This window comes from Malaya genurostris, chromosome 3 (genome assembly GCF_030247185.1).
Source record: "Malaya genurostris strain Urasoe2022 chromosome 3, Malgen_1.1, whole genome shotgun sequence".
Taxonomy (NCBI): domain Eukaryota; kingdom Metazoa; phylum Arthropoda; class Insecta; order Diptera; family Culicidae; genus Malaya; species Malaya genurostris.
Window position 1 is genome coordinate 223,939,671 of NC_080572.1, and position 23,111 is coordinate 223,962,781.

Sequence of the window (23,111 nt, forward strand, 5' to 3'; positions counted from 1 at the left end):
GTATGCACTGCATTTAAAGTGCACAAAGACAAAATTAAGCTTTCTTTAAAAGCACGGTCTAAGCGCACATATGCAGAAATGCTTAAAACGGTCATTGATGTCCCCCCTTTGGAAACCGAAAACGGGTTTTCAAATCTAGAGGAACCAGAGGACTCTGACTCTGACGAAAATAGTGAAGGTAATTCGTTTATCACTACCCAAGGGTCAGTTAAGAGAAAGAAGTCTTCCTCCAAATTACCAAAAAAGACACCTAAAATTTCATCTTCAAAAAAAGATCCCCGTGTTAAACAAAAAAAAGTCAAAACCAAAGACTGTGCCTCCTGGTTTGTCAAATTCACAAACCAATCCAGGATCTAGTACAGAAAAAGATAATAATTCAGTGGGCTCCATTTCACAGCCACCAACAGGATTACTGAAGTTTTCGGAAATTGTTGAATGGATTTTCTCAGCATTCAATATATCTGAACCCTTAAAGACCCTCATAATGGCATTCCTTCCAATAGCTAGAACCTTTTTGAAGCAGTTATCAGCTCAATGGCCAATTGTCTCAGGTTTTGTATCTTTTGATGGATAATTTATCACCCGTCGCAAATGATACAATCACTGTCCTGCAGTGGAATTGTCGAAGCATCATGCCAAAACTTGATTCATTTAAAATATTATTGCATAGTCAAAAATGTGATGTATTTGCTTTATGCGAAACATGGCTTACTTCAAACATAGCTTTAAATTTTAATGATTTTAACATTATACGTCTCGATAGAGACTCTCCGTATGGTGGAGTGCTTTTGGGAATTAAGAAATGCTATTCCTTTTATAGATTAAACATCCCTTCAACTTCTAGTAAAGAAGTTGTTGCTTGCCAAATAAACATTAAAGGCAAAGATATTTGCATAGCTTCGGTTTATATTCCTCCAAAAGCACAAGTTGGACAGCGACAGCTTAATGAAATGGTTGAAGCCCTTCCTGCACCACGATTGATTCTGGGGGATTTAAATTCGCACGGTATTATGTGGGGTTCCGTTTACAATGATAGCAGATCATCTTTAATACAAAACATTTGTGACAATTTTAGCATGACGGTATTAAATATGGGTAGCATGACACGGATCCCAAGACCTCCGGCACGCCCAAGTGCATTAGATCTATCTCTTTGCTCAACATCAATTCGACTAGATTGCACCTGGAAAATACTGCCTGATTTACACGGTAGCGATCATTTACCAATCATCATCTCAATTTGCAGTAGCAATTGCATTGCTACTTCCGCTAGTATTCCATATGATTTGACAAAAAATATCGACTGGATTAGTATTTTGAATTCAATGGAAGAGCTCCCTCCACTTGAAGAATATGACTTCCTCATTTGTTCGATTCTGGAGGCAGCAGAACAATCCCAAACTAAACGCTTTCCTGGGCCAACGACTAACAGAAGGCCTCCCAACCCCTGGTGGGACAAAGAGTGCTCAGAGGCTAAACTCGCAAAACAAAATGCTTGCAAGACGTTTCTAAAACGGGGAGGAGGAACTCCTCAGAATTTTGAAAAACTTATGGTTTTAGAAACCAAGTACAAGAGCATACTTCGAGCCAAAAAATGTAGCTATTGGAGACATTTTGTCGAAGGTTTGTCAAGAGATACCTCAATGAGCACTCTTTGGAACACGGCCAGACGAATGAGGAATCGTACCGTGGGCAATGAGAGTGATGAATACTCGAACCGATGGATATTTGACTTTGCTAGGAAAGTTTGCCCAGATTCTGTTCCTACGCAGAGCATTATACGGGAATCTCCTCCAAATAATGGTTTTATTAATAACCCATTTTCAATGATGGAATTTTCTATAGCACTCTTGTCTTGTAACAATAACGCTCCAGGGTTGGACAGAATTAAATTCAACTTGGTGAAGAATCTGCCCAACCTCGCAAAAAGACGTTTGTTGGAATTGTTCAACAAGTTTCTTGAGCAAAATATTGTTCCACCTGACTGGAGACAAGTGAAAGTTATCGCCATTCAAAAACCGGGGAAACCAGCTTCCAATCACAACTCATATAGACCCATTGCGATGTTGTCCTGCATCAGAAAATTGTTCGAAAAAATTATTCTACGACGTCTCGACACTTGGGTCGAGACGAACGGTTTGTTGTCAGATACTCAGTTTGGCTTCCGTAGAAATAAAGGGACGAATGATTGCCTTGCATTACTTTCGTCTGACATCCAAATTGCCTTCGCTCAAAAGCAACAAATGGCATCTGTATTTTTAGACATTAAAGGAGCATTTGATTCAGTTTCCATTGATGTTCTTTCAGACAAGCTTCACCAAAATGGACTCCCAGCGGTTATAAATAATTATTTGCACAACCTTTTGTCAGAGAAACACATGCATTTTTCACATGGCGATTTGGCAACACTCAGAAATAGTTACATGGGTCTCCCGCAAGGCTCATGCCTCAGTCCGCTCCTCTATAATTTTTACGTAAATGACATTGACAGCTGTCTAGTAACCCCATGTACACTAAGACAATTGGCAGATGATGGCTTGGTTTCAGTTACTGGACCCAAAGCTATTGATCTGCATAAACCATTGCAAGATACCTTAGATAACTTGTCCGATTGGGCTGTTCATCTTGGTATCGAATTCTCTGCGGAGAAAACAGAGTTAGTCGTCTTTTCAAGAAAACATGATCCCGCGCAGCTTCAGCTCCATATGATGGGAAGAATGATCCAACAGGTTTTAACTTTTAAATACCTCGGGGTGTGGTTCGATTCCAAATGCACGTGGGGAGGACACATTAGGTTTCTGATAACAAAATGCCAACAAAGAGTAAATTTTCTTCGAACAATAACAGGATCTTGGTGGGGTGCTCATCCGGAAGATCTAATAAAATTGTATCAGACAACGATACTTTCAGTGATGGAATATGGATGCGTTTGCTTTCGTTCCGCTGCAAACTCTCATATTATCAAACTGGAGCGAATTCAGTATCGTTGTTTGCGAATTGCTTTAGGGTGCATGCATTCGACACATACAATGAGTCTTGAAGTTCTGGCGGGAGTTCTTCCATTAAAAGATCGATTTTGGGAGCTTTCATCACGCCTGCTAATAAGATGTGAGGTGCTGAATCCCATGGTAATTAATAATTTCGAACGACTAGTCGAGCTTCGATCTCAAACAAAATTCATGACAGTATATTTTAACCATATGTCACAGGAAATCAACCCTTCAAGATATATTCCTATCCGTGTCAGCCTCCTAAATGTCCCTGACTCAACTTTATTTTTCGATACATCCATGCAGCGCGAAGTGCGTGGAATCCCGGATCATCTACGTTCGACGGAAATCCCAAAAATATTTTCAAGTAAGTTCAGGCATATTGACTCTGAGAAAATGTTTTACACGGACGGATCGCGAATTGAAGAAGCGACAGGGTTTGGTATGTTCAACAATAATGTTTCGGCCTCATTTAGGCTTCAAGAACCTGCATCTGTTTATATAGCAGAGCTAGCAGCAGTTCATTATAGTTTGAGTGTAATCGTCACATTAATTCCAAACCATTATTTCCTCTTCACAGATAGTCTGAGTGCAATTGAAGCCATTCGCTCAAACATGACTGGCAAGACTGAACCGTTTTTCCTGGGCAAAATAAAACAGTGCCTGAACGACATATTGAACAATAATTATCTAATCACTATAGTCTGGGTCCCGGCTCATTGCTCCATTCCTGGCAATGAAAGAGCCGATATTTTAGCCAAACGTGGTGCTATTGAGGGTGAAATTTATGAGAGACCAATTGCTTTCAACGAATTCTATAGCTCGTCTCGCCAAAGAACACTTGCCAGCTGGCAAGCTTCTTGGGATAAAGATGATCTGGGTCGGTGGATGCACTCAATTATTCCGAAAATATCGACAAAGGCATGGTTCAGGGGACTGGATGTGAGTAGAGATTTCATTCGTGTGATGTCTAGACTCATGTCCAATCACTACACGTTAGATGCACATCTCCTTCGAATTGGGCTCTCCGAGACTAATCATTGTGCTTGTGGCGAAGGTTATCGAGATATTGATCATGTCGTTTGGACATGCGTGGAGTATCGTGATGTCAGATCTCAACTAATAAATTCTTTGCGTACCCAAGGTAGACTATCCAATATCCCAGTTCGAGACATTCTTGCTTGTCGTGACCTTTCATACATGGAACTTATTTATCATTTCATAAAGAAAACTGGAGTTTCAATTTAATAAAGGCCCCTTTCAAGACTTAGTTCTGATCCCAGCTGCGTCCATGAGTTCAACCAATAGCTAAATTAGAATAAAAATAATGTAATGATACAAACAAACTCGAAACAGTTTATGAAATTATTAACAAAATGTCTGAAAATAACAGCTTATTTTATAATTTATAGAAGTTAATCGTTTGGTTCAAATAATATTTCCGAGTAGATTTCATAATTAATGACGAGTTACCTAAGATGATATTTAAGTAATAAGAGAATATGTTTTAATAAATGCAAAACGTTGTGACTATGTTAGAATTAAATTAGGATAAGAATATTATGTAAAAGTGATGCTACGGCGAAGAAAAACTTATGTAAACTGCCTTAAGAAATAAACGTATTTATGAAAAAAAAAAAAAAAAGAGCAATGTGTCGAAATTTCAGGTCGAGTAGAACTAAATTGACGAAGTTAGGACTCTATTTCTACGTTTTGCCTGCGGCTTTTAGTTGAATTGCTAACGCGCCCAACGGTTCAACATAAACCAGACCCTGTATTTGCATATACACTTATTGCACCGAAGTGCCATGTCTTTACTAAAGTGGCGAAAGAACCGAAACAATTTGACGGCGCTACGAATATGTGTATACCTGTTGGATTTTAATACCTACCCTGCCAGAGCGCACCATTGTTACCTGGCAGATGATTTGTTCTCTGTATAGTACCTAACCTTACTCTCCAGTTCTACTTATAGAAATATCAACTCAAGTACTAACGTCTTTATGCCTAAACTGTATATGTTGTGATGTGAGTATAGAGCATTTAAATTTAGTGTAGCAGTTTGTTTTAAATTTTCAAGCATTTTCCCATAATTCACGTTTTTAATTCGCAACAAACTTACCTGTTTTCTTGCAAAAAATGCATTTTCTTTTCAAAGAGACTTGAAAAAGTGAAAAATAGAAATGTCGAAGTATTATCAACGATTATCTAACTAATTAAATTCATAGTTTTACGTTTCGTTTTCAACTCACCAGTACATCATGATTATGTTGAACTGCTGATGTAAATACACGGATCAACATAATCTACTGAGCAGAACTATGAAGCAAGTCATGTGCACTTTGCACAAACTGGATACCAACGCGGTAACAAAACCCCTGAATGACTAATAAAATTTATTTTTTGGTTCCAACACACAGCTACGAGAGGAGCCGCTACTCTAACTTCCGAGTCACGTCCTAATAATTACTGCCATTGCTGTATTTGTCTTATATTAGGGTAGACCGGAGCTTGTCCGGACACGGGTTTAAGGCGGTCAGCTCAAATATCTTCTAAACCAGCAATTGTTTTGAACCATGGATTGGTTTTGTTAACGCGTTTTCATATGACAGACAGACGTCAGTTAACTGAATGACGCTTAGTCAATTCAGTTTGGCGTCGATTGTGTTCGTGTCGAAAGGTGTACGTTTTTTGCTGGTTTTATTATTTTGAAATTTTTTAATTGTTTGGTTTTATGTGACTTATGTGTATTGTGATGCCGGTCTTTTTAGTGCTTTCAAATGTTCATTTCGTGCTGAATCCAGTGATTATTGCGTGCTTTCGATTACGTGGAAAATAAAGTAATAATTGCTTGAGCTTGAGCTTGAGCGACTACCCCTGGTTGCCACTCCGTTACTGATCGGGATTAGCTGAAATTGTACAGGGAATTTCTAGATGATCCGACCTGGGACTGGTAAATCATCCTTCAATGTACATCTTCTGGTAACCCCAGGTCCGAACGTAGATAGTCTAAGGAATGGGAAGCGATTTAAGTCCTAAACTTGTTGTTATTAGAGGCCGTATATACTACTGCGCACTCCACAAGTGTCACACAATTTTTTACTATTTATTCAATATAGATATGTTATATGTTATCTCTGTTATTAACTTTGTAATATTAATGGTTTTACGTATAAGTTTATTTTTATCAATCAACAAGCTGAACCATCTCAGATCTCACAATAATCATAATTTTCACGGTATTCTCGTCAAATCGGGTCAGTTTTAAGTTGTAATGTTTTTCGTAAAATCTGATCAATTTTCCTTACACTTTCCATGTTTGGGGCACTTGCTACACTCCCTTTTCCCTAAAAATAACCTTATAATCTCCTTTGATATATAAGTAGTATCTGTGTTTGTCTAGAAGCGTCGTTTCTCGTCGAATAAATTTTATATTGAACTCTTCTTTATTTAGTGAACTTACTACAGCTCTCCTCCATGATTAAACTTATGACCACTTCTGAGTAGAGTAGAAAGCACCTGTGCTCTTCAAAGAGTATCGATTCTCATATTTAATACATGTGCCAAACTTAATGGGGATTCGTTTAGTTGTTCATAGACAGATAAATATTATTTTTCATTAGTTCTTTGAATTCCCCGGCAAAATGGAACCAAATCTTTTGAAATTATTTAGAAAAAAATGCGTTGCAATCAAATTAACAACAGCAATGCTATCTACTACGACCTTGAAATTCTTGCCATTCTATTGTTGTATAAAAAAGGAAGATGAAAATTTATTTTCAAAAACCCCTCCTTCTAGTCTAAATGCCGATTCTCTTCAAATTATATATATTTCGTCATTGACCCCCTCCCCCCATGTAAAGGACACTTGCTACACACTCTCCCCCCTAAAAATTCCCTAATGGTCATCTCTGAAGAGCAAGAAGTATCTGTGCCAAATTTGATAGTAATATGTTCAGTAGTTCCGGAGTTATGCCGTTACAAACATTACATCCCACTTTTTAGAGGCACATACTACGTCCACCCCACACGAATACCCTTATATTCATATCCAAGCATCCATGGTCTTCAAAAAGTATCGATTCTCGTCAAATTAAATAAATTTTTTCATGACTCCTGTTAAGGACACTTGCTACGCTTACCCCCCCCCCCCCCCCTTCCTAAAAAATACCTCTACAACTACCTCTGAAGAGCAAAAAGCATATGTGCCAAGTGTGATAGCAATCCGTTCAGTAGTTTCGGAGTCATGTCGGCACTTGCTACATCCACCCCTCATATATATCATATCTTAGGTATGGAAAATGTTTGCATGGTCTTAAAAAATTATCGATTCTTGTAAAACGAATTTTTCCATAACCTCCTGTTAATGATACTTTCTAAGCTTTCTCCCCAATAAAATATCTTTATAACTATTTCTGAAGATCAAGAAATACCTGTTTTATAGCAATTCGTTCAGTAGTTCCGGAGTTATGCCGTTGCAAACATTACACTCCCTATTTTAGAGGCACTTACTAAGCTCTCCCTCCACCGAATATCCTAATAATCATGTCTAAGTTGTGCAAAAAGTATCTATGGTCTTCAAAAAGTACCGATTCTTGTCAAATTAGATCATGTTTTTAATGCCCCCCTAAAGGACACTTTCTACGCTCCCTTCCCCCATAAAAACTTTCCTATAACCATCTCTGAAGAGCAAGAAGTGCAAGTACAAGTTTGATGATTTTTTTCATAGTTCCCCCCTCCCCCCTTTGTGGATGACACTTGCTACGCTCCATCCCCTCATAAAAGTATTCTTATAACCATCTCTGAAGAGCAAAAAGTATATGTGCCAAATTTGATAGCAATCCGTTCAGTAGTTCCATAGTTATGCCATTCCAAACATTACACCCCCCTTTTTAACAGCACTTGCTACATCCACCCCCCATATTATCATATCTAATATATGCAAAATGTTTCTAAGGTCTTAAAAAAGTATCGATTCTTGTCAAATTAGACAAATTTTTTCATGACCACCCCTGTTAAGGACACTTATTACGCTCCTTTACCCTTATGACCATCTCAGAAGAGCAAGAAGTCTCTGTGCCAAGTTTGGTGGCAATCCGTTCAGTAGTTTCGGATTCATACCGTTTTAAACATTACCCCCCCCCACCCTTTTTAATGGCACTTGCTACATCCAACCCCCGTATAGTCATATCTAAGGTATGCAAAATGTTTCTATGGTCTTTAAATCGTATCGATTCTCGTCAAGTTATATGAATTTTTTCATGACCCCCTACTGTTAACGACACTTGCTACGCGCTCCATCTCTGAAATTCAAGAAGTACCTATGACAAGTTTGGTGACAATCCGTTCAGTAGTTCCAGAGTTATGGCGTTACAAACATACAAACTTACATATAATTTATATATATATATATATATATATATATATATATATATATATATATATATATATATATATATATATATATATATATATATATATAGAGATATATATATATATATATATATATATATATATATATATATATATATATATATATATATATATATATATATATATATATATATATATATATATATATATATATATATATATATATATATATATATATATAACTGAAAGACAAGCAATAACATGTAAGAAAAAACATAGCAATTAAATAAAGATAAGTTGAATGAAGAGATAATTTAGTCAAATAGAGTAATCAGAAGTGAAACGTTGGAAATATCTGAGAACCGAAAGGAAAAAGAAACTCCTGCAATTGTCACCTTTTACGACATGGAAGCAGGAACCCAGTGGATCCATTCTTGGTTCATTTTTTTCCACCGGATTCCACACGGCATCTAGGCTGGTACTGCCCGGAGAGAGCTAATAGGTACTATTAATCTCCTAGTGGACCCCAGCCCCTTCGTCCGAGTCCGAGTCAGTGTTGAGCCGTTAAATCTGGTGTGAACTAGGTATGGGTATGGCGTCGCCGCCGTCCGTTCGAGGAAAATGAAGTTATAATTACGCCTCGAAAATTAACTTTCTGTGCGGGATTAAACCGAACACATAATTTTCGATATGAAATTATTTCAACTCTACTTCTTATCACTTATTAAAACTAGGTAAGCTATTAATTTAAGTTAAACGTTTATTATATGTAGCGAAACAGGTAAACAGTTTTCAATAAAGACTCTAAAGTCACTTTCAACATCAGTTATATGATACTGCTGAACGTAAAGATTCGAGACAATACCTAAATTCCCAGCGAGCAGGATTATGTCTCACGCAAGGTTGAAACTAACAAACAATCTATTCGAACACGGTTTTATTTCCATTGCGCTCATTAAATTATCTTAAAATTTGGCGACCTACTGTGTTCGATCTTCATATTTGTCTGAAACTTTATAGTCCAATTCAGTTCCATAGGGCTTAGCCCCGTTATTCCTAAATATTGTATTTTGAATTGGCCACCTTACCGTGGTTTGACACAAAAACTCGTGAATGTATTTCCAAGTCACACGTTCGGAATGGTAGCTGAAAGGATGAAACTACACAACGGTATAGATAAATTGGATACAAAACCTAGGTCTAATGGGTGTTTTTTTTTTTTCAATTTCTAAAAAGTTTCTATTTAACCCCATAATGTATCCGTTTTAACCCCATAGTGTATGAAATTTTGAGTTATGCGTTGGTCACTTTATCGCGACTTTTTACGGAAATTATTGCATATTTTTCCAAACCACAAATTGGGAATTGTAGTCGAAGGTTGAAGCTACACAATGGTTAAGATAACGAGAGTATAAACCTAGTGGTAATGGATTTTTTTTTCAATTTCCTAAAAGTGTCCGGCTTAGCCCCGGTTTCCCCTACGTCGTGAAAATTTTACACACCCAATCTTTGAATGCTATAGCCTGTTGTGTTATTAATGCTAATGAAAAGAATGTGTCACCAGAAAAAAAATCACAATAATATGCCGTTTTTCGAACAAATTAACCATACCTTCTTACCAATGCGTTTTTCAGTGTATTGTACCAATGAAACGTATAGCAAATGGAGCTTCAAATCAGATATAACACTGCCTATCACTATTCTAAACTGTATAGTTTTTGGTAATATCCTACTTCATCTGACTGTACCATGAAGTAAGTTTTTTTTGACGTAAATACATTATATTTTGTTTTGCAGTACCTTGTGGAAGAAGGGAAGTTCTAGTATAAAACATGAAACATGGTGGTGATTTGACCTTTTTACTTGCCGTCTTACGTTACGATTTTAAAACCAACAAAACGAACTTCTTACGATATTATCTTGCATTGAAATAAGCAAAACCGCAGTAGAAACATTTAGTTTTTTGTTTTTCTTCTGCAGGAGTTGACCATAAAATTTAAAGAGAGCTCTTCCACGCAACCAGCAATAGTATTGAATGTATAAATACAGGTGCTACATGGGTATAGACACATTTTCATAGTGTGCTTCAATGCAACTCGATATGTGTGATATGTGAGTTAACGAATTGCGCTCACCGTTTACTTATTTCAACTTTGTCACCAACCGGCAATAGACATAACATAAACATAAAGTACACCAGCAGCAACGCCAGCTTATACCACTGACAGACATGTGATTTCCGTACAATGATTTCTGTACAACGTTGTACGCGTACTGTACGGTGACAGACATGTTTTGCGCACAGAATGAATGTACTGTGAAACGAAAAAACTCCCAATTTAGCTTAATTTCCCAGCTCCGATGATCGATAATATAGAAACCAAACCTTTTTGTGGTTTGAAGATTATTACTAGTAACTAATTTATGACAGATATAATCTTGTCTCTCTGTCTTAGCTATTAACCTATTTGTGTGTGAGTGTTCATTGGATGACAGTATCACTCATATCATTGTTTAAATGTAATTAGCATTAGAGAAAATTAGATGTTCATAATTTTGATGTTCTACCGTAACATTGACTGATAAAAATAAATAAAAATAAAAAATAAATATAAATATAGAATGGAGGAAATATGAAAGGTTTTTAGAACTAATTTTCGGAACACGAGCACTATTTTTTCGCAGCGACGCTGATTTCTACCAAAATGGTGATGAATCACTAAATTTTGTTTGTAAATCTTACCGACTTTTGCCAAATCCGCATAAATTTCAAGGTGTTCAGTCATAATTCCTTTTTCACCCGCATATTGACGATAAAAATAAGAGCGCATAAACTATTAAGATTGAGTCTCAAAATAGTAAATAAATCTAGATATTATTAGTATGTAACCATCAGAAACGGCATGGCACACACATATTTCAGAAAAAATCTGTCAACGTAACAGTTTATTCATCACGAAATTTTCATTAAAAGGATTATGTTCATCATAAAACTGAATTTAAAACCTTCTTGAATTTTAAATCATTCCGAAATAGATTTGACATAGGTTTGAAAAACGGTCTACTACACTGGAATATAATCTGATAATAGTTTTATTAGGATTTTGAGAAGTTTAAAGTTGTTATGCTATATTTATGAAGTAACACTGAAAACTATTACAAGTATTACAAATTGAATATGTAACTTGGTACGTGTTCTGCTTCAATTTACTCACACTGAAAGACATGATTCGCTGTTCTCTCTGTTCATACCCAAAATAAGACTCTTTCTAAACAATTTAAAAACAAGTTTTCTTTCCATCGAACGGCATTCAACCCGATGACATAAGACGAAGTAATAAGAAGATTAAGAGTTTCCAGAAGTGAATATGGGGGACCAATGTTATAAATGGAATTTCGATAGATCATCAATAAACAGGGTTATTGCGCAAATGGTTTATTCATGTATTGGATATTTATCGTTTATTATTACCACATGTGCATTCAAAATTAAATGATTAAATTAAATGAATCATTATGTTTTTAAATCCATTTCAACAATAATTTTACTTGTTATTGAAAAGAAAACAATTACTCAATAGTGCTGATTTTTTGTACAAATATGAATAAATTGTTTTTCTTATTTGTATTTCAAATTTCACCAAATAATGAATATTTCTTGGTTTGACTGCTTTTTGAAAATATGCTACAAAGTATATAAGTTTTATGCTGCTTGTTAGCATTTTACCGAGATTTTTTTCAAAATATTACGATGGTTGTTTATTATTTGATGCTCAGAAGAAGGAAATATTGTTTCATGAGTTCACCATCGCTCGCCAATGGCGCTGGTAGCAGTAAACAGTGATGTGAATTTGTGCAGTACAACGATGAATGACCGTAGTACGGAAATCACCGTTGTATCATGATGCTCGCGTGATACCACCGTGATTCAGGGTGACAGACATGTGATTTCATGGTGTACAGTGATACCGATATCACATTTTTTTTATTTAAAAGGTAGTTTTATTCAGGCCTATATGCGTACAAGCTTTACGTGGCCGATTGAGCCGATTTTTTATATACATTTTTTTTTTGAGTTGGATCTCGTTGTCACCCTTTTTTCTAGGGGGAGAGGAGCTTCCATTTCCCTCCTGCGAGGATTGAGGGGCACTTCGTTCGTGGTTAGTCTCGTCATCCATTGCCACATCGATGGTATTGTTGTTGGTTTCATTGCTAGTTGCTGGAGGTGAGCCTTGTTGTACATTGTTTGATGTTGCTGGTTGGTTGGATGGTAAGTTGTTCACTGCAGTTAATGCACTTTGTTCTATAGGGGATACGTTGGATAGTTTCGTTGAAGTAGATGCTTCACTGTTGTTGGTGACTGTCACAGGTGTACTGGGATTGCTTTGGGTTGGTGTGACGGAAGCACTGTTGTCCTTTGGTGTAGTTGTCTCCTTGTCCAGTTTATCACATGGCTTACCGTAGTGAACAGCTTTTTGACAATACTGACATGTGGCCATCTGATTGTCATAGGTAACAAGTGATTTGCACGGAATTCTTGTATCTTGACCGAAAATCACATAAGAAGGTATAGGCTTCTTCAAGTGTATGCGTAATACACGTACGCCATTTAGAATACCGGGGAAAAAATTCTTCCACTTTTCTTTTTCGATAGAGAGAATCTCTTCGTATTGTGACATAGTTTTGCGAATATATGAATCGGTGACGCTTGAGGGAAGATCATGCACACGTACTTCTATAGCACTATCTTCCATATATACTGGAATGTTGTACTTAATGTTCTCGTGCTCCACATAGTGCACATTGTTTTTATCTTTTGCGAATTGAATTGTATCCAACTCTTTATAAAACTGGATGTAAACAACATTATTCGTCTTATTGCATTGAAGTAAATGCACACGTTTAATGTCCAGCTGCATTTGCTCCTTAAGCAAACCTTCAAGTTCTCGTATCGAAGGTCGAATTTTGCACTGCCTAAAGTCAACAACAATTGTATTCTTTCGTGTCGGCGGTAGCTTTTGTTCGTTTGGTTCACTCATTTTCGAGGTCTATTGTTCACTACACAATACTGTACTTGGTTTCTTCTGTTTCCAACGTAAGCGGTTTTGTTTTATCGACTGACTTGGAGGAGATGTAAAACCGAACTGACCGATATCACATGTCTGTCATAAGCATTACAGCATCGGATACCAGCTCAGCAGTTTACCATGTTTATATAAAGTATCTTTTCCAGAGAATTTAGGGACAAGTGAGGCCTCTGTAAACCTTTTCTAAATTGTAATAAATCACTTTCAGTCTAACCGTTGAACAGTACAGAGTAGTTTTTTTAAACCAGATCCGTCGCCGATATAATTTAACTTGTGGATTAAGCCATCTGTCAACATTTACTTTTAAAGAAAGTTTGCTGTGAGCTATTTTTATCTGTTAAAAAATAGCACATTTCTCTTTCATCAAATTTCGAAATCTTTACTCAATTGGTTACCGTTTACCTGCTAGTCGTCTAATAGGTGATTAGATTCCAGTTATGTTCAAGTACCGACCTCTGAAGAGTTTTACTGTTAATGGCCAAGTTTCTGTACGCTACGAAATGACATCGAAACCTTTTGAAACGGGTTAAACTCCACAAAAAGAAATGTAATGTCAAGACATTGCTAAACTGTATGCTAGTAAGACTTTTATCGTTGAACTAGCAGAATTACCCGGCGTTGGTCGGAAATGGTTCGGGAAGGTGAGGCCGCAAAAAAGTTCTCGAATTGCCCTGCCCAGTGAAACACAACTTAGTCGGTAACCCGATTGAACAATACTCCGTACATGTCCAGATTGCTCATGGCCAGTGTCCCACCTCAGATCTCACAATAATCACAACTCTCACGGTATTCTCGTCAAATCGGGTTGTTATGTTTTTCGTAAAATCCGATCAACTTTACCTTACACTTCCCATGTTTAGGGCACTGCTACACTCCCTCTCTCCTAAAATAACCTTATGATCTCCTTTGATATAATCTCCTTTGATATAAAAGTAGCATCGTTTCGCGTCGAATAAATTTTATATTGAACTCTCCTTTTCTTTAGTGAACTTACTACAGCTTTCCTCCCTAATTACCCTTCTGATCACCTCTGAGTAGTGTAGAAAGTATATGCGCTCTCCAAAAAGTATCGATTCCCACTTTTGGTACATGTGCCAAACTTGATGGGGATTCATTAAGTTGTTTCGTAGTTATACCGAAACTCGCATAAACTCGCGTTCATAGGCAGATAAAAATTATTTTCCCTTAGTTCTTTGAACTTCCCAGAAAAATGGAATCAGACCTTGTAAAATTAAATAAAAAAAATTATAAAAATAAAAAAAATGGGTTGCATTCAAATTAACAAAAGCAAATCTATCTACCACTCTCTTGAAATTTTTGTTCGTTGAGATAAATTTCACAATAGACTCCCCGTTTTAGAGGCACTTTCTACAAACTCCACCTTTATGATTTGATCTATGCAATGAATATCTGCCAAGTTTGGTGATAATTTACTGAGTTGTTATGGTAAAACAATTTGACTTCCAGCTTCTTTATTAGTGACACTTGCTAACCTTTCACGCGTATAAATATACTTACGACCATCTTGCACCCCCCTTGGATGAAACCCTATCTTTACTCTGAACTCTGAAGAACAAGAAGTAACTGCAGCTCCGTCCGACATAAATAAAACCTTAAATATAATTAAGAATTATTCATGTACATGTAATAATTGTAGATATAGCAAGCAAATAAACAATTCATGGAAATATAAAAAATGGTGTTATAATTAAATATTCAACGAGAACTTGAAATTTCGAATATATCTGTAAATTGTTTTAGCTGTAACTTCTTCATTTTTCAAAAGGCATGGATGAGATAGCCATCATTCTGTAGGTTTTGATAAGAGCTTTAAAATAAAAATTCTAAAAAAAATCTAAACCCTGATTTTTTTTTTAAATTAATTTTTTTGGTTCATTTTGAAATTATTGAGAAAAAAAATCAATTTATTTTTTCAATGTATCTTTTTTTACAGTGCCCTATTGATTCCATACAAATTCTTCCTGGACGCCAATTTTGTACGATGAACGGTTTCCGAATTACAACGAGACCCGTAAACTGTTTTAGCAGTAACTTATTCATTTTTCAAAAGGCACGGATGGGACAGCTATCAATCTGTAGGTTTTAATAACAGCTTTAAAAGAAAAACAAAAAAAAATTAAAGCCATGCTTTCTTTTTATTTAACTTTTTCGGATTATTTTGTAATTATTGAGAACAAAATCAAAAATTTTTTTCAGTGTATATTTTTTTTAAAGTGCTCAATCGATTCCCTACAACTTCTTCCTGAACGCCATTTTTGTACAATTAACGGTTTCCGAGTTACAACGATTTGAAAAAGGCAATTTTGGTGAAATGCAAAAAACATAGGCCCTTTTTAATAATCAGTCGTGAGTCGGATTGACTCTCAATCGGTTCAAAACTTATGGTTTGCCATATTGAAGCCGTATGCAAAGTTTTATCCAAATCAGAGAAGTTCGATTCTGATTTTGTCACTTTTTCGTCTACTCATTCCTGGAATTGCTCTATAGTCTTCAAAAAGGATCGATTCTCGTCAAATTATATGAATTTATAGCAATCCGTTCAGTTGTTTCGGAGTAATGCCGTTGCACTTGCTACACCCACCCCGCATATTATCATATCTAAGGTATGCAAAATGTTTCTATGGTCTTCAGAAAATATCGATTCTCGTCAATTTATATGAATGGGAGATACTAAAGGACACCTGCTACGCTCCCTTCTCTAAAAAAAAAAATACCCTAATTACCATCTCTGAAGAGCAAGAAGTACCTGTGCCAAGTTTGGTGGTAATCCGTTCGGTGGTTCTGGAGTTATGCCGTTTTAAACATTACACCCCCCTTTTTAATGGCACTTGCTACATCCACCCATTTTCATATGTAAGGTATGCAAAATGTTTATATGGTCTTCAAAACGTATCGATTTTTGACAAGTTATATGAGTTTTTTCATGATCCTTTCCTGTTAATGACACTTGCTACGATCCCTCCTCCATAAAAATATCCCCTATGACCGTCTTTGAAGTGCATGAAGTACCTGTGCCAAGTTTGGAGGCAATCCGTTCAGTAGTTCCGGAGTTATGGCGTTACAAACATACAAACTTACAACCTTTTTGCGTTTCTCAAATAGAAAGGTTGTGCAATGACTGTGAACCGACTTTTGAATCGAGGTCCGGAGGGTCGAGTGTTATATACCATTCGACTCAGTTCGTCGAGTACGCAAAATGTCTGTATGTGTGTGTATGAATGTATGTAACCTTTTTTTGCACTCACTTTTCTCGGAGATGACTGAACCGATTTTCATGAACTTAGATTTTAATGAAAAGTCTTGTAATCCCACACAAAGGTCGTGTATTTTTTTCGAATCCGACTTCCGCTTTCGGAATTACAGGGTGATATGTGCAGAACAAATGAAAATGAGTTCACTTACTTTCTCAGAGATGGCTGAGCCGATTCTCTCAAACTATGATTCAAATGAAAGGTACAATTGTCCTATACAAGGTTCCTGAATTTTATTTTGATCCGACTTCCGGCTCCGGAGTTACAGGTTGGTTAGTGAAAAAAATATTATTTCAAATTACTTCCTCACTTTTCTCTGAGATGGCGTAACCGATTTCAATATATTATCGATTTTGATTTAGATTCAAATGAAAGGTCTTAAGGTCCCATACAAAATTTCCAAATCTTATCCGGATCCGAGTTCCGGTTCCGGAATTATGTGGCGAAGTGTGTTAAAAATTGGATACCTTCACTTGAAGCGGCGAAACGAAACACGCAAAAAAAACTTCTTAATTTGCCTCGAAACTATTTCGATCGGTAGCCATTGTCAATGAACAACCAAACAACCCGATTCCGGCTATGCTGGTTCTCGTTCTTTGATTCCGGAAGCACCGGAAATGAAAAGTAAAATAATTTTTAAACTTGCCTCAAAACTATTCCAATCGGTAGTCATTGTCAGTAGACGGCCAAACTATAAATTGGCTTTCCTTGTTCTTGGGTTTTTGATAAACGACCGAAGATTGTAGCTATAGACTCAAAAATGGATCCCAGTCTTTTCGTAGCCTCAGAGATGGCCTAAACGACCTGAGTACTGTTTCACTCTGTAAGATGTTGTTTTCGTTTGAGAAAACTGAAATTGATCCAGAGTAGTTTCAACAAACAAACACTTTTCACGAAACTGTGTTGATTTCGCACTTAGCAAGGGGGGTTTTAGCAAACCTGATATAAAAATTAGGTTCGAAACTGACTCGATTTTCAGTTCAACAACGTTGAAACTAGGTTCGAAACTGGCTTCAAACAAACGGTTTGACAGCAGTTAGAGTGGAAACTGGGTTAGGTTTGGCATCATGCGAAAACTATATAAGTTATACTAGTTTATGGACAAACCATTTTGTTTTTTAAGAATCAAAGAAAATTATTTTGAGTGATACCACACATTTATATATGAGAATATGTGAGAAATGAGAAAGGCATCATTACACCACTAGGTGGATTAAAACAGATTTTTATTTATGTATAGATTTTGGAGATATATAACAAATGTTTACGGTTTATTGGAATTTGCACGAAAAAATTCGAAGATGTCGCTTAATCTTTATTTCCAATGCAAACCAGGCTTGGAGAGTACATTTGAACAATTTAGAAAAAACGATCTTCAAGAGGTCTTCTCTTGATTTTATTTCGAACAAGCTTCTCTGAATATGTTTTTTAAAGACTAGTTACAATTCACCTCAGCCCGACTCACGACACTACATTTCGAAAGACCCTTTCTTGTACCAACATTTGGGCTAGGAATGTCTAAATCTGGTTCTGGTATATAATCCGGATCGATAATTCTCGTTTTAATTATATTAGCGTACACCTTGGCGGAGCTTTTAGCAATTCGAGTTCTATCCGGTGAATCATAGTCTACATAATACAACCCGAAGCGTTCCGTCAGTCCGGCCCGCCACTCGAAGTTATCCATCAAGCTCCATGCAACGTAACCCCTCACGTCGCTTCCTTCTTCCATTGCATCAAGGACGGCATTCAGGTATCCGTTATAGAACTCAATTCGACTGATATCTTTGGTACCGCCGAGATCACTCACTCCATTCTCCGTAATGTACACCAACGGGTTGTCATATTCATTGCGTATCCAGGTCAACAGTTTATACATTCCTTCCGGATTGACCTTGAGCCAGCCAGAACCCGAATCCGGCCACGATGGATCCTGATAGCCTGCGGTGTTACGATCGTGATCGTAAGATGGAATCCGGAAATTTACCGAATTTTCTTTGTCATTCTGATACACGATGGAGGTCGTATAGTGGTTGATTCCGAAGAAATCGGATGATCCCTTCAGTTTGTTGATCTCTTCATCGGTGAATTCCGGTAAACGGGATTTTGCGAAACCTTGTTCAAGACTACTATTCCCAATACGGTCAATCATTACTTGAGGATAGTTTCCCAAATATATTGGGTGCATGTACCATCCGAGCTATGATATTTTGGTTTATCAGTTATTGAGTAATTATCTTAACTTAATAATTTAGTGTGGTACTAACCGAAAACTGCATTGCTATCTCGGAAGCTTCCAGATCTTCAGCCGAATCACTTCTTGGTTCATTCCACGAGGAATCCATTGTGAATCCAATTATACCTAAAATAATTGTAAGAGATAAGCAATTCTCGATTGATACTAATTCGCTGGCTCGTAATACCATTTTGTGTTGACTGGAATTGCGATCGGTACACTTCCACAGCTTCTGCATGCGACAGGAGAAGATTGTGGCCACACAAATAGGTAGGGGTGGCTGGAAAATCGTATCCAGGAGCCATTGAATCGTATTCATAGGAAAGCACACATATTGGGTACGGTTCATTAAACGTTGTCCACCATTTGACACGGTCTCCGAAATTTTCGAAAGCTACTCGCGCATATTCCCTGAAATGATCAACGATTTCCCGGTTTGTCCAACCACCCATCTCCTGCAGACGCTGCGGTAGGTCCCAATGGTACAGGGTAACCATCGGTTCGATGTTGTACTTAACCAACTCATCAATCAAATTATTGTAGTAATCAATGCCAGCCTGATTGATCTCGTTGCTTATCCCAGTGGGCATTATTCGAGTCCATGCCATTGAGAAGCGATACATGTTAACTCCCAGTTCGCGTAGAATTTCTACGTCACGTTTGTACTGAGTCGAAATAAAAATTAATATGCAAGAATTTGATTTAGCGTGACCTAATAAAACTTACATTGTGATAACTGTCACATGCAACATCACCAGTCGTACTATCGGAGACTTTCTCCGGATAATTATGGACAAGATGATCCCAGATGGATTCGCCTTTACCATCTTCATTCCATGCTCCTTCGATTTGGTATGCAGACGTTCCAACACCAAACTTGAACTCTGGAGGAAAACTTCTCTGGCCGCTAACTCTCTCCAATAACCTGCAAAATTAAACAATTTTGTTTATTTCGATTCTAGAGGTTCCACCCTTACGGCCTATCTGATCTGAGAAATTTTCTGAACATCAGTGCAGAATTAGGAAGCTTGCGTGAAAGAAGATCACACAATATCCGTTACCAATTCAACCGATTATCGCAAACACAAATGTTCCAAATTTACTTTACTTACATGAAACTGCAAAGCAGTAAAATCATTTTGATACGTCTCATGATTAGCAGCAATTCGTCAGCCCGAACAAGTCAGTCAACGCCGGTCGAAAGAATAACTGATTGTTGCAGACCACAATGGGAGCCTATATAACCTAATCAAGATTTTTGTTTATCGCTTGGACCAGTAATAACAGATAATAATAAATATTTTAACCGTTCGTGGGGTTCTGGTTAGATTGTATGCGTAGGAAAAAAAAAGTTGTCCAGGGACATCCTAAAAAAAGTACGACTTATTTTAATTATGGTTCTTCACGAGCACACACATAGCATCCTAATATTACGTTTAACAAATGAATTTTACATTATAATTAATATACCATCATCATCATATAATACCTACATTCAACTCTGGTTAAATCTTTAAACATCTCTCGATTTGGTCCAATATTAGGTGACAATTGAATTGGAAAAAAATGATTGATCTTCTATGCAGCATCTTATTTTCAGTTTGTTATGCAACGAGCGTCTATGATAAGCTCTTATTGAATTGCATATGGTACAACAAACAATATTACTTAATCTGTGACTTAATAAAGCTGTTAATAGATAGTTAGGAATGCATTTATTTCAAGCGTTCGAGGTTATTCGGCAGGATGTAAATTTTATTCTTATGCACTTTTCCCACTACGAAAAAGTTATCATTGGAAAATGCGTTTTGAGCGTACCAATCACACTTTCAACGTTGACCACATCCGTTCTTTCACCGCGTGAGAAAGAGAAAAAGTCGCTTTAAAGAAAAATAATATAAATGAGAATCGTTTATTTTATTTTATCTTAGTTGGGGTCGTTCACTTGGGGTGGGAGGAAAAATTTAATTGTACTATAATAAAAAATTTTTACTATTTCCGCCACTAATGTCACGAGATAGTAACATACACAGAAACTAGTATATCGGTGTGATGGTCAAAACTCTACTGCCGATAAAGCAGTTTAGTTTCTGAAGCTATATACTTTACGAAGTTTTTTTAGGCCTATCTGAGTCAACGCCGGAGTAAAGATACCATGAAATTTTTTTTTGTTTCAATTATAGAGGTTTTAACCTTGAGGTCATTCGCCTCTTCGTGCTAGGAAAACTTTCTGACCCTTTGCGCGGGGTTGGGAATCGAACCCAGTCGGGTTGCGTGATAGGCATCGACTTACCCATCACGCTATACCCGTCTCCAATATGAGAAAAGTTTCATTTGACAAAGCATTTCACTCGATGTTATCGTGAGAATATCATTAGAGTTATGAAGCATTACATGCGTTACTTTTTAGTAAGTTATAGGCGTTTCGGAGCATTACGGAGCGGTAGTTAAAAACGTTACGAAGCGTTATATGCGATACTTATAGTTACTTTTTTATCAGTTATAGGCGTTACGAAGCGTTACATGCGTAACTTTTTTGCAAGATATAAGTTTTACGAAGCGCTACATGTGTTATTTTTTGTAAGATATAGGCGTTACGAAGCATTACAAGGGTTTATTTTGTGTAAGTTACAGGCGTTACGAAGCATTACATGCATTATTTTTTAGTAAGTTATAGGAGTTTCGGAGCCTTACATTTTTGTAAGTTAAAAACATTACGAAGCGTTATATGCGATACTTATAGTTACTTTTTTATAAGTAATAGGCGTTACGAAGCGTTACATGTGTTACTTTTAAGTAAGTTACAGATGTCACGAAGCGTTACATGCGTTACTTTTTTGTGAGTTATAGGCGTTACGAAGCGTAACATGCGTAACTTTTTTGTAAGATATAGACGTTACGAAGCGTTACATGTGTTTATTTTTTGTAAGTCATAGGCGTTACGAAGCATTACAAGCGTTATTTTTGTGTAAGTTATAGGCGTTACGAAGCGTTACATGTGTTACTTTTAAGTAAGTTACAGATGTCACGAAGCGTTACATGCGTTACTTTTTTGTGAGTTATAGGCGTTACGAAGCGTTACATGCGTTACTTTTTTGAAAGATAAAGGTATTACGAAACGTTACATGCGTTACTTTTAAGTAAGTTACAGGCTTACGAAGCGTTAAATGCGTTACTTTTTTCAAGATGTAGGCGTTACGAAGGGTTACATGTGTTTATATTTTTTGTAAGTCATAGGAGTTTCGAAGCATTATTTTTGTAAGTTATAGGCGTTACAAAGCGTTACATGCGTTATTTTTTTTGAATATCATAGGTGTTACGAAGCGTTACATGCATTATTTTTAGTAAGTTATAGGAGTTTCGTAGCCTTACTTTTTTGCAAGTTAAAAACATTACGAAGCGATACGTATAGTTACTTTTTTATAAGTTATAGGCGTTACGAAGCGTTACATGAGTTACTTTTAAGTAAGTTACAGATGTCACGAAGCGTTACATGTGTAACTTTTTTGTAAGATATAGGCGTTACGAAGCGTTACATGTGTTTATTTTTTGTAAGTCATAGGCGTTACGAAGCAATACAAGCGTTATTTTTGTGTAAGTTATAGGCGTTACGAAACGTTACATGTGCTACAATTAAGTAGGTTACAGATGCCACGAAGCGTTGCATGCGTTACTTTTTTGTGAGTTATAGGTGTTGCGAAGCGTTGCATTTTTAAAAGATAAAGGCGTTACGAAGTGTTACATGCGTTACTTTTAAGTAAGTTACAGGCTTACGAAACGGTAAATGCTTTACTTTTGTGTAAGATATAGGCGTTACGAAGCGTTACATGTGTTTCTTTTGTAAGTCAGGCGTTACGAAGCATTAAATGTGTTTATTTTTTTTGTGAGTCATATGCGTTACGAAGCATTACATGCGTTTTTTTGTAAGTTATAGGCGTTACAGGAGAAAGTTGGCATCACTGGGAGTGCGATGCGGTATCCTGGTGCTGCTCTCAAAAAAGTATAATTTCAATGTGTTGTTTGATGCGTATAGTTAAAAATTTGGTTGAAATAGTTATTTTGAGTGATAGTGCAGGTGTGGCAAGTACATGTGTTATTTTTTGTAAGATATAGGCGTTACGAAGCATTACAAGGGTTTATTTTGTGTAAGTTA

The 23,111-nt window shown here is 36.7% G+C and overlaps 1 protein-coding gene across 1 annotated transcript in view; it reads right to left on the reverse strand.

The window, feature by feature from the left end:
• Positions 1-20,162, reverse strand: part of LOC131434221 (lactase/phlorizin hydrolase-like) — a 30,960-nt gene extending 10,798 nt beyond the window's left edge. The window contains exons 1-6 of the mRNA XM_058600874.1: positions 20,071-20,162; positions 19,685-19,883; positions 19,146-19,623; positions 18,990-19,084; positions 18,159-18,922; positions 9,348-9,509 (exon numbers count right to left, since the gene is read on the reverse strand). Coding sequence (XP_058456857.1) covers positions 9,348-9,509; positions 18,159-18,922; positions 18,990-19,084; positions 19,146-19,623; positions 19,685-19,883; positions 20,071-20,111 — 1,739 coding nt within the window. The 5' untranslated portion in view covers positions 20,112-20,162. The remainder of the gene's footprint in view (positions 1-9,347; positions 9,510-18,158; positions 18,923-18,989; positions 19,085-19,145; positions 19,624-19,684; positions 19,884-20,070) is intronic.
• Positions 20,163-23,111: the final 2,949 nt, after the last annotated feature.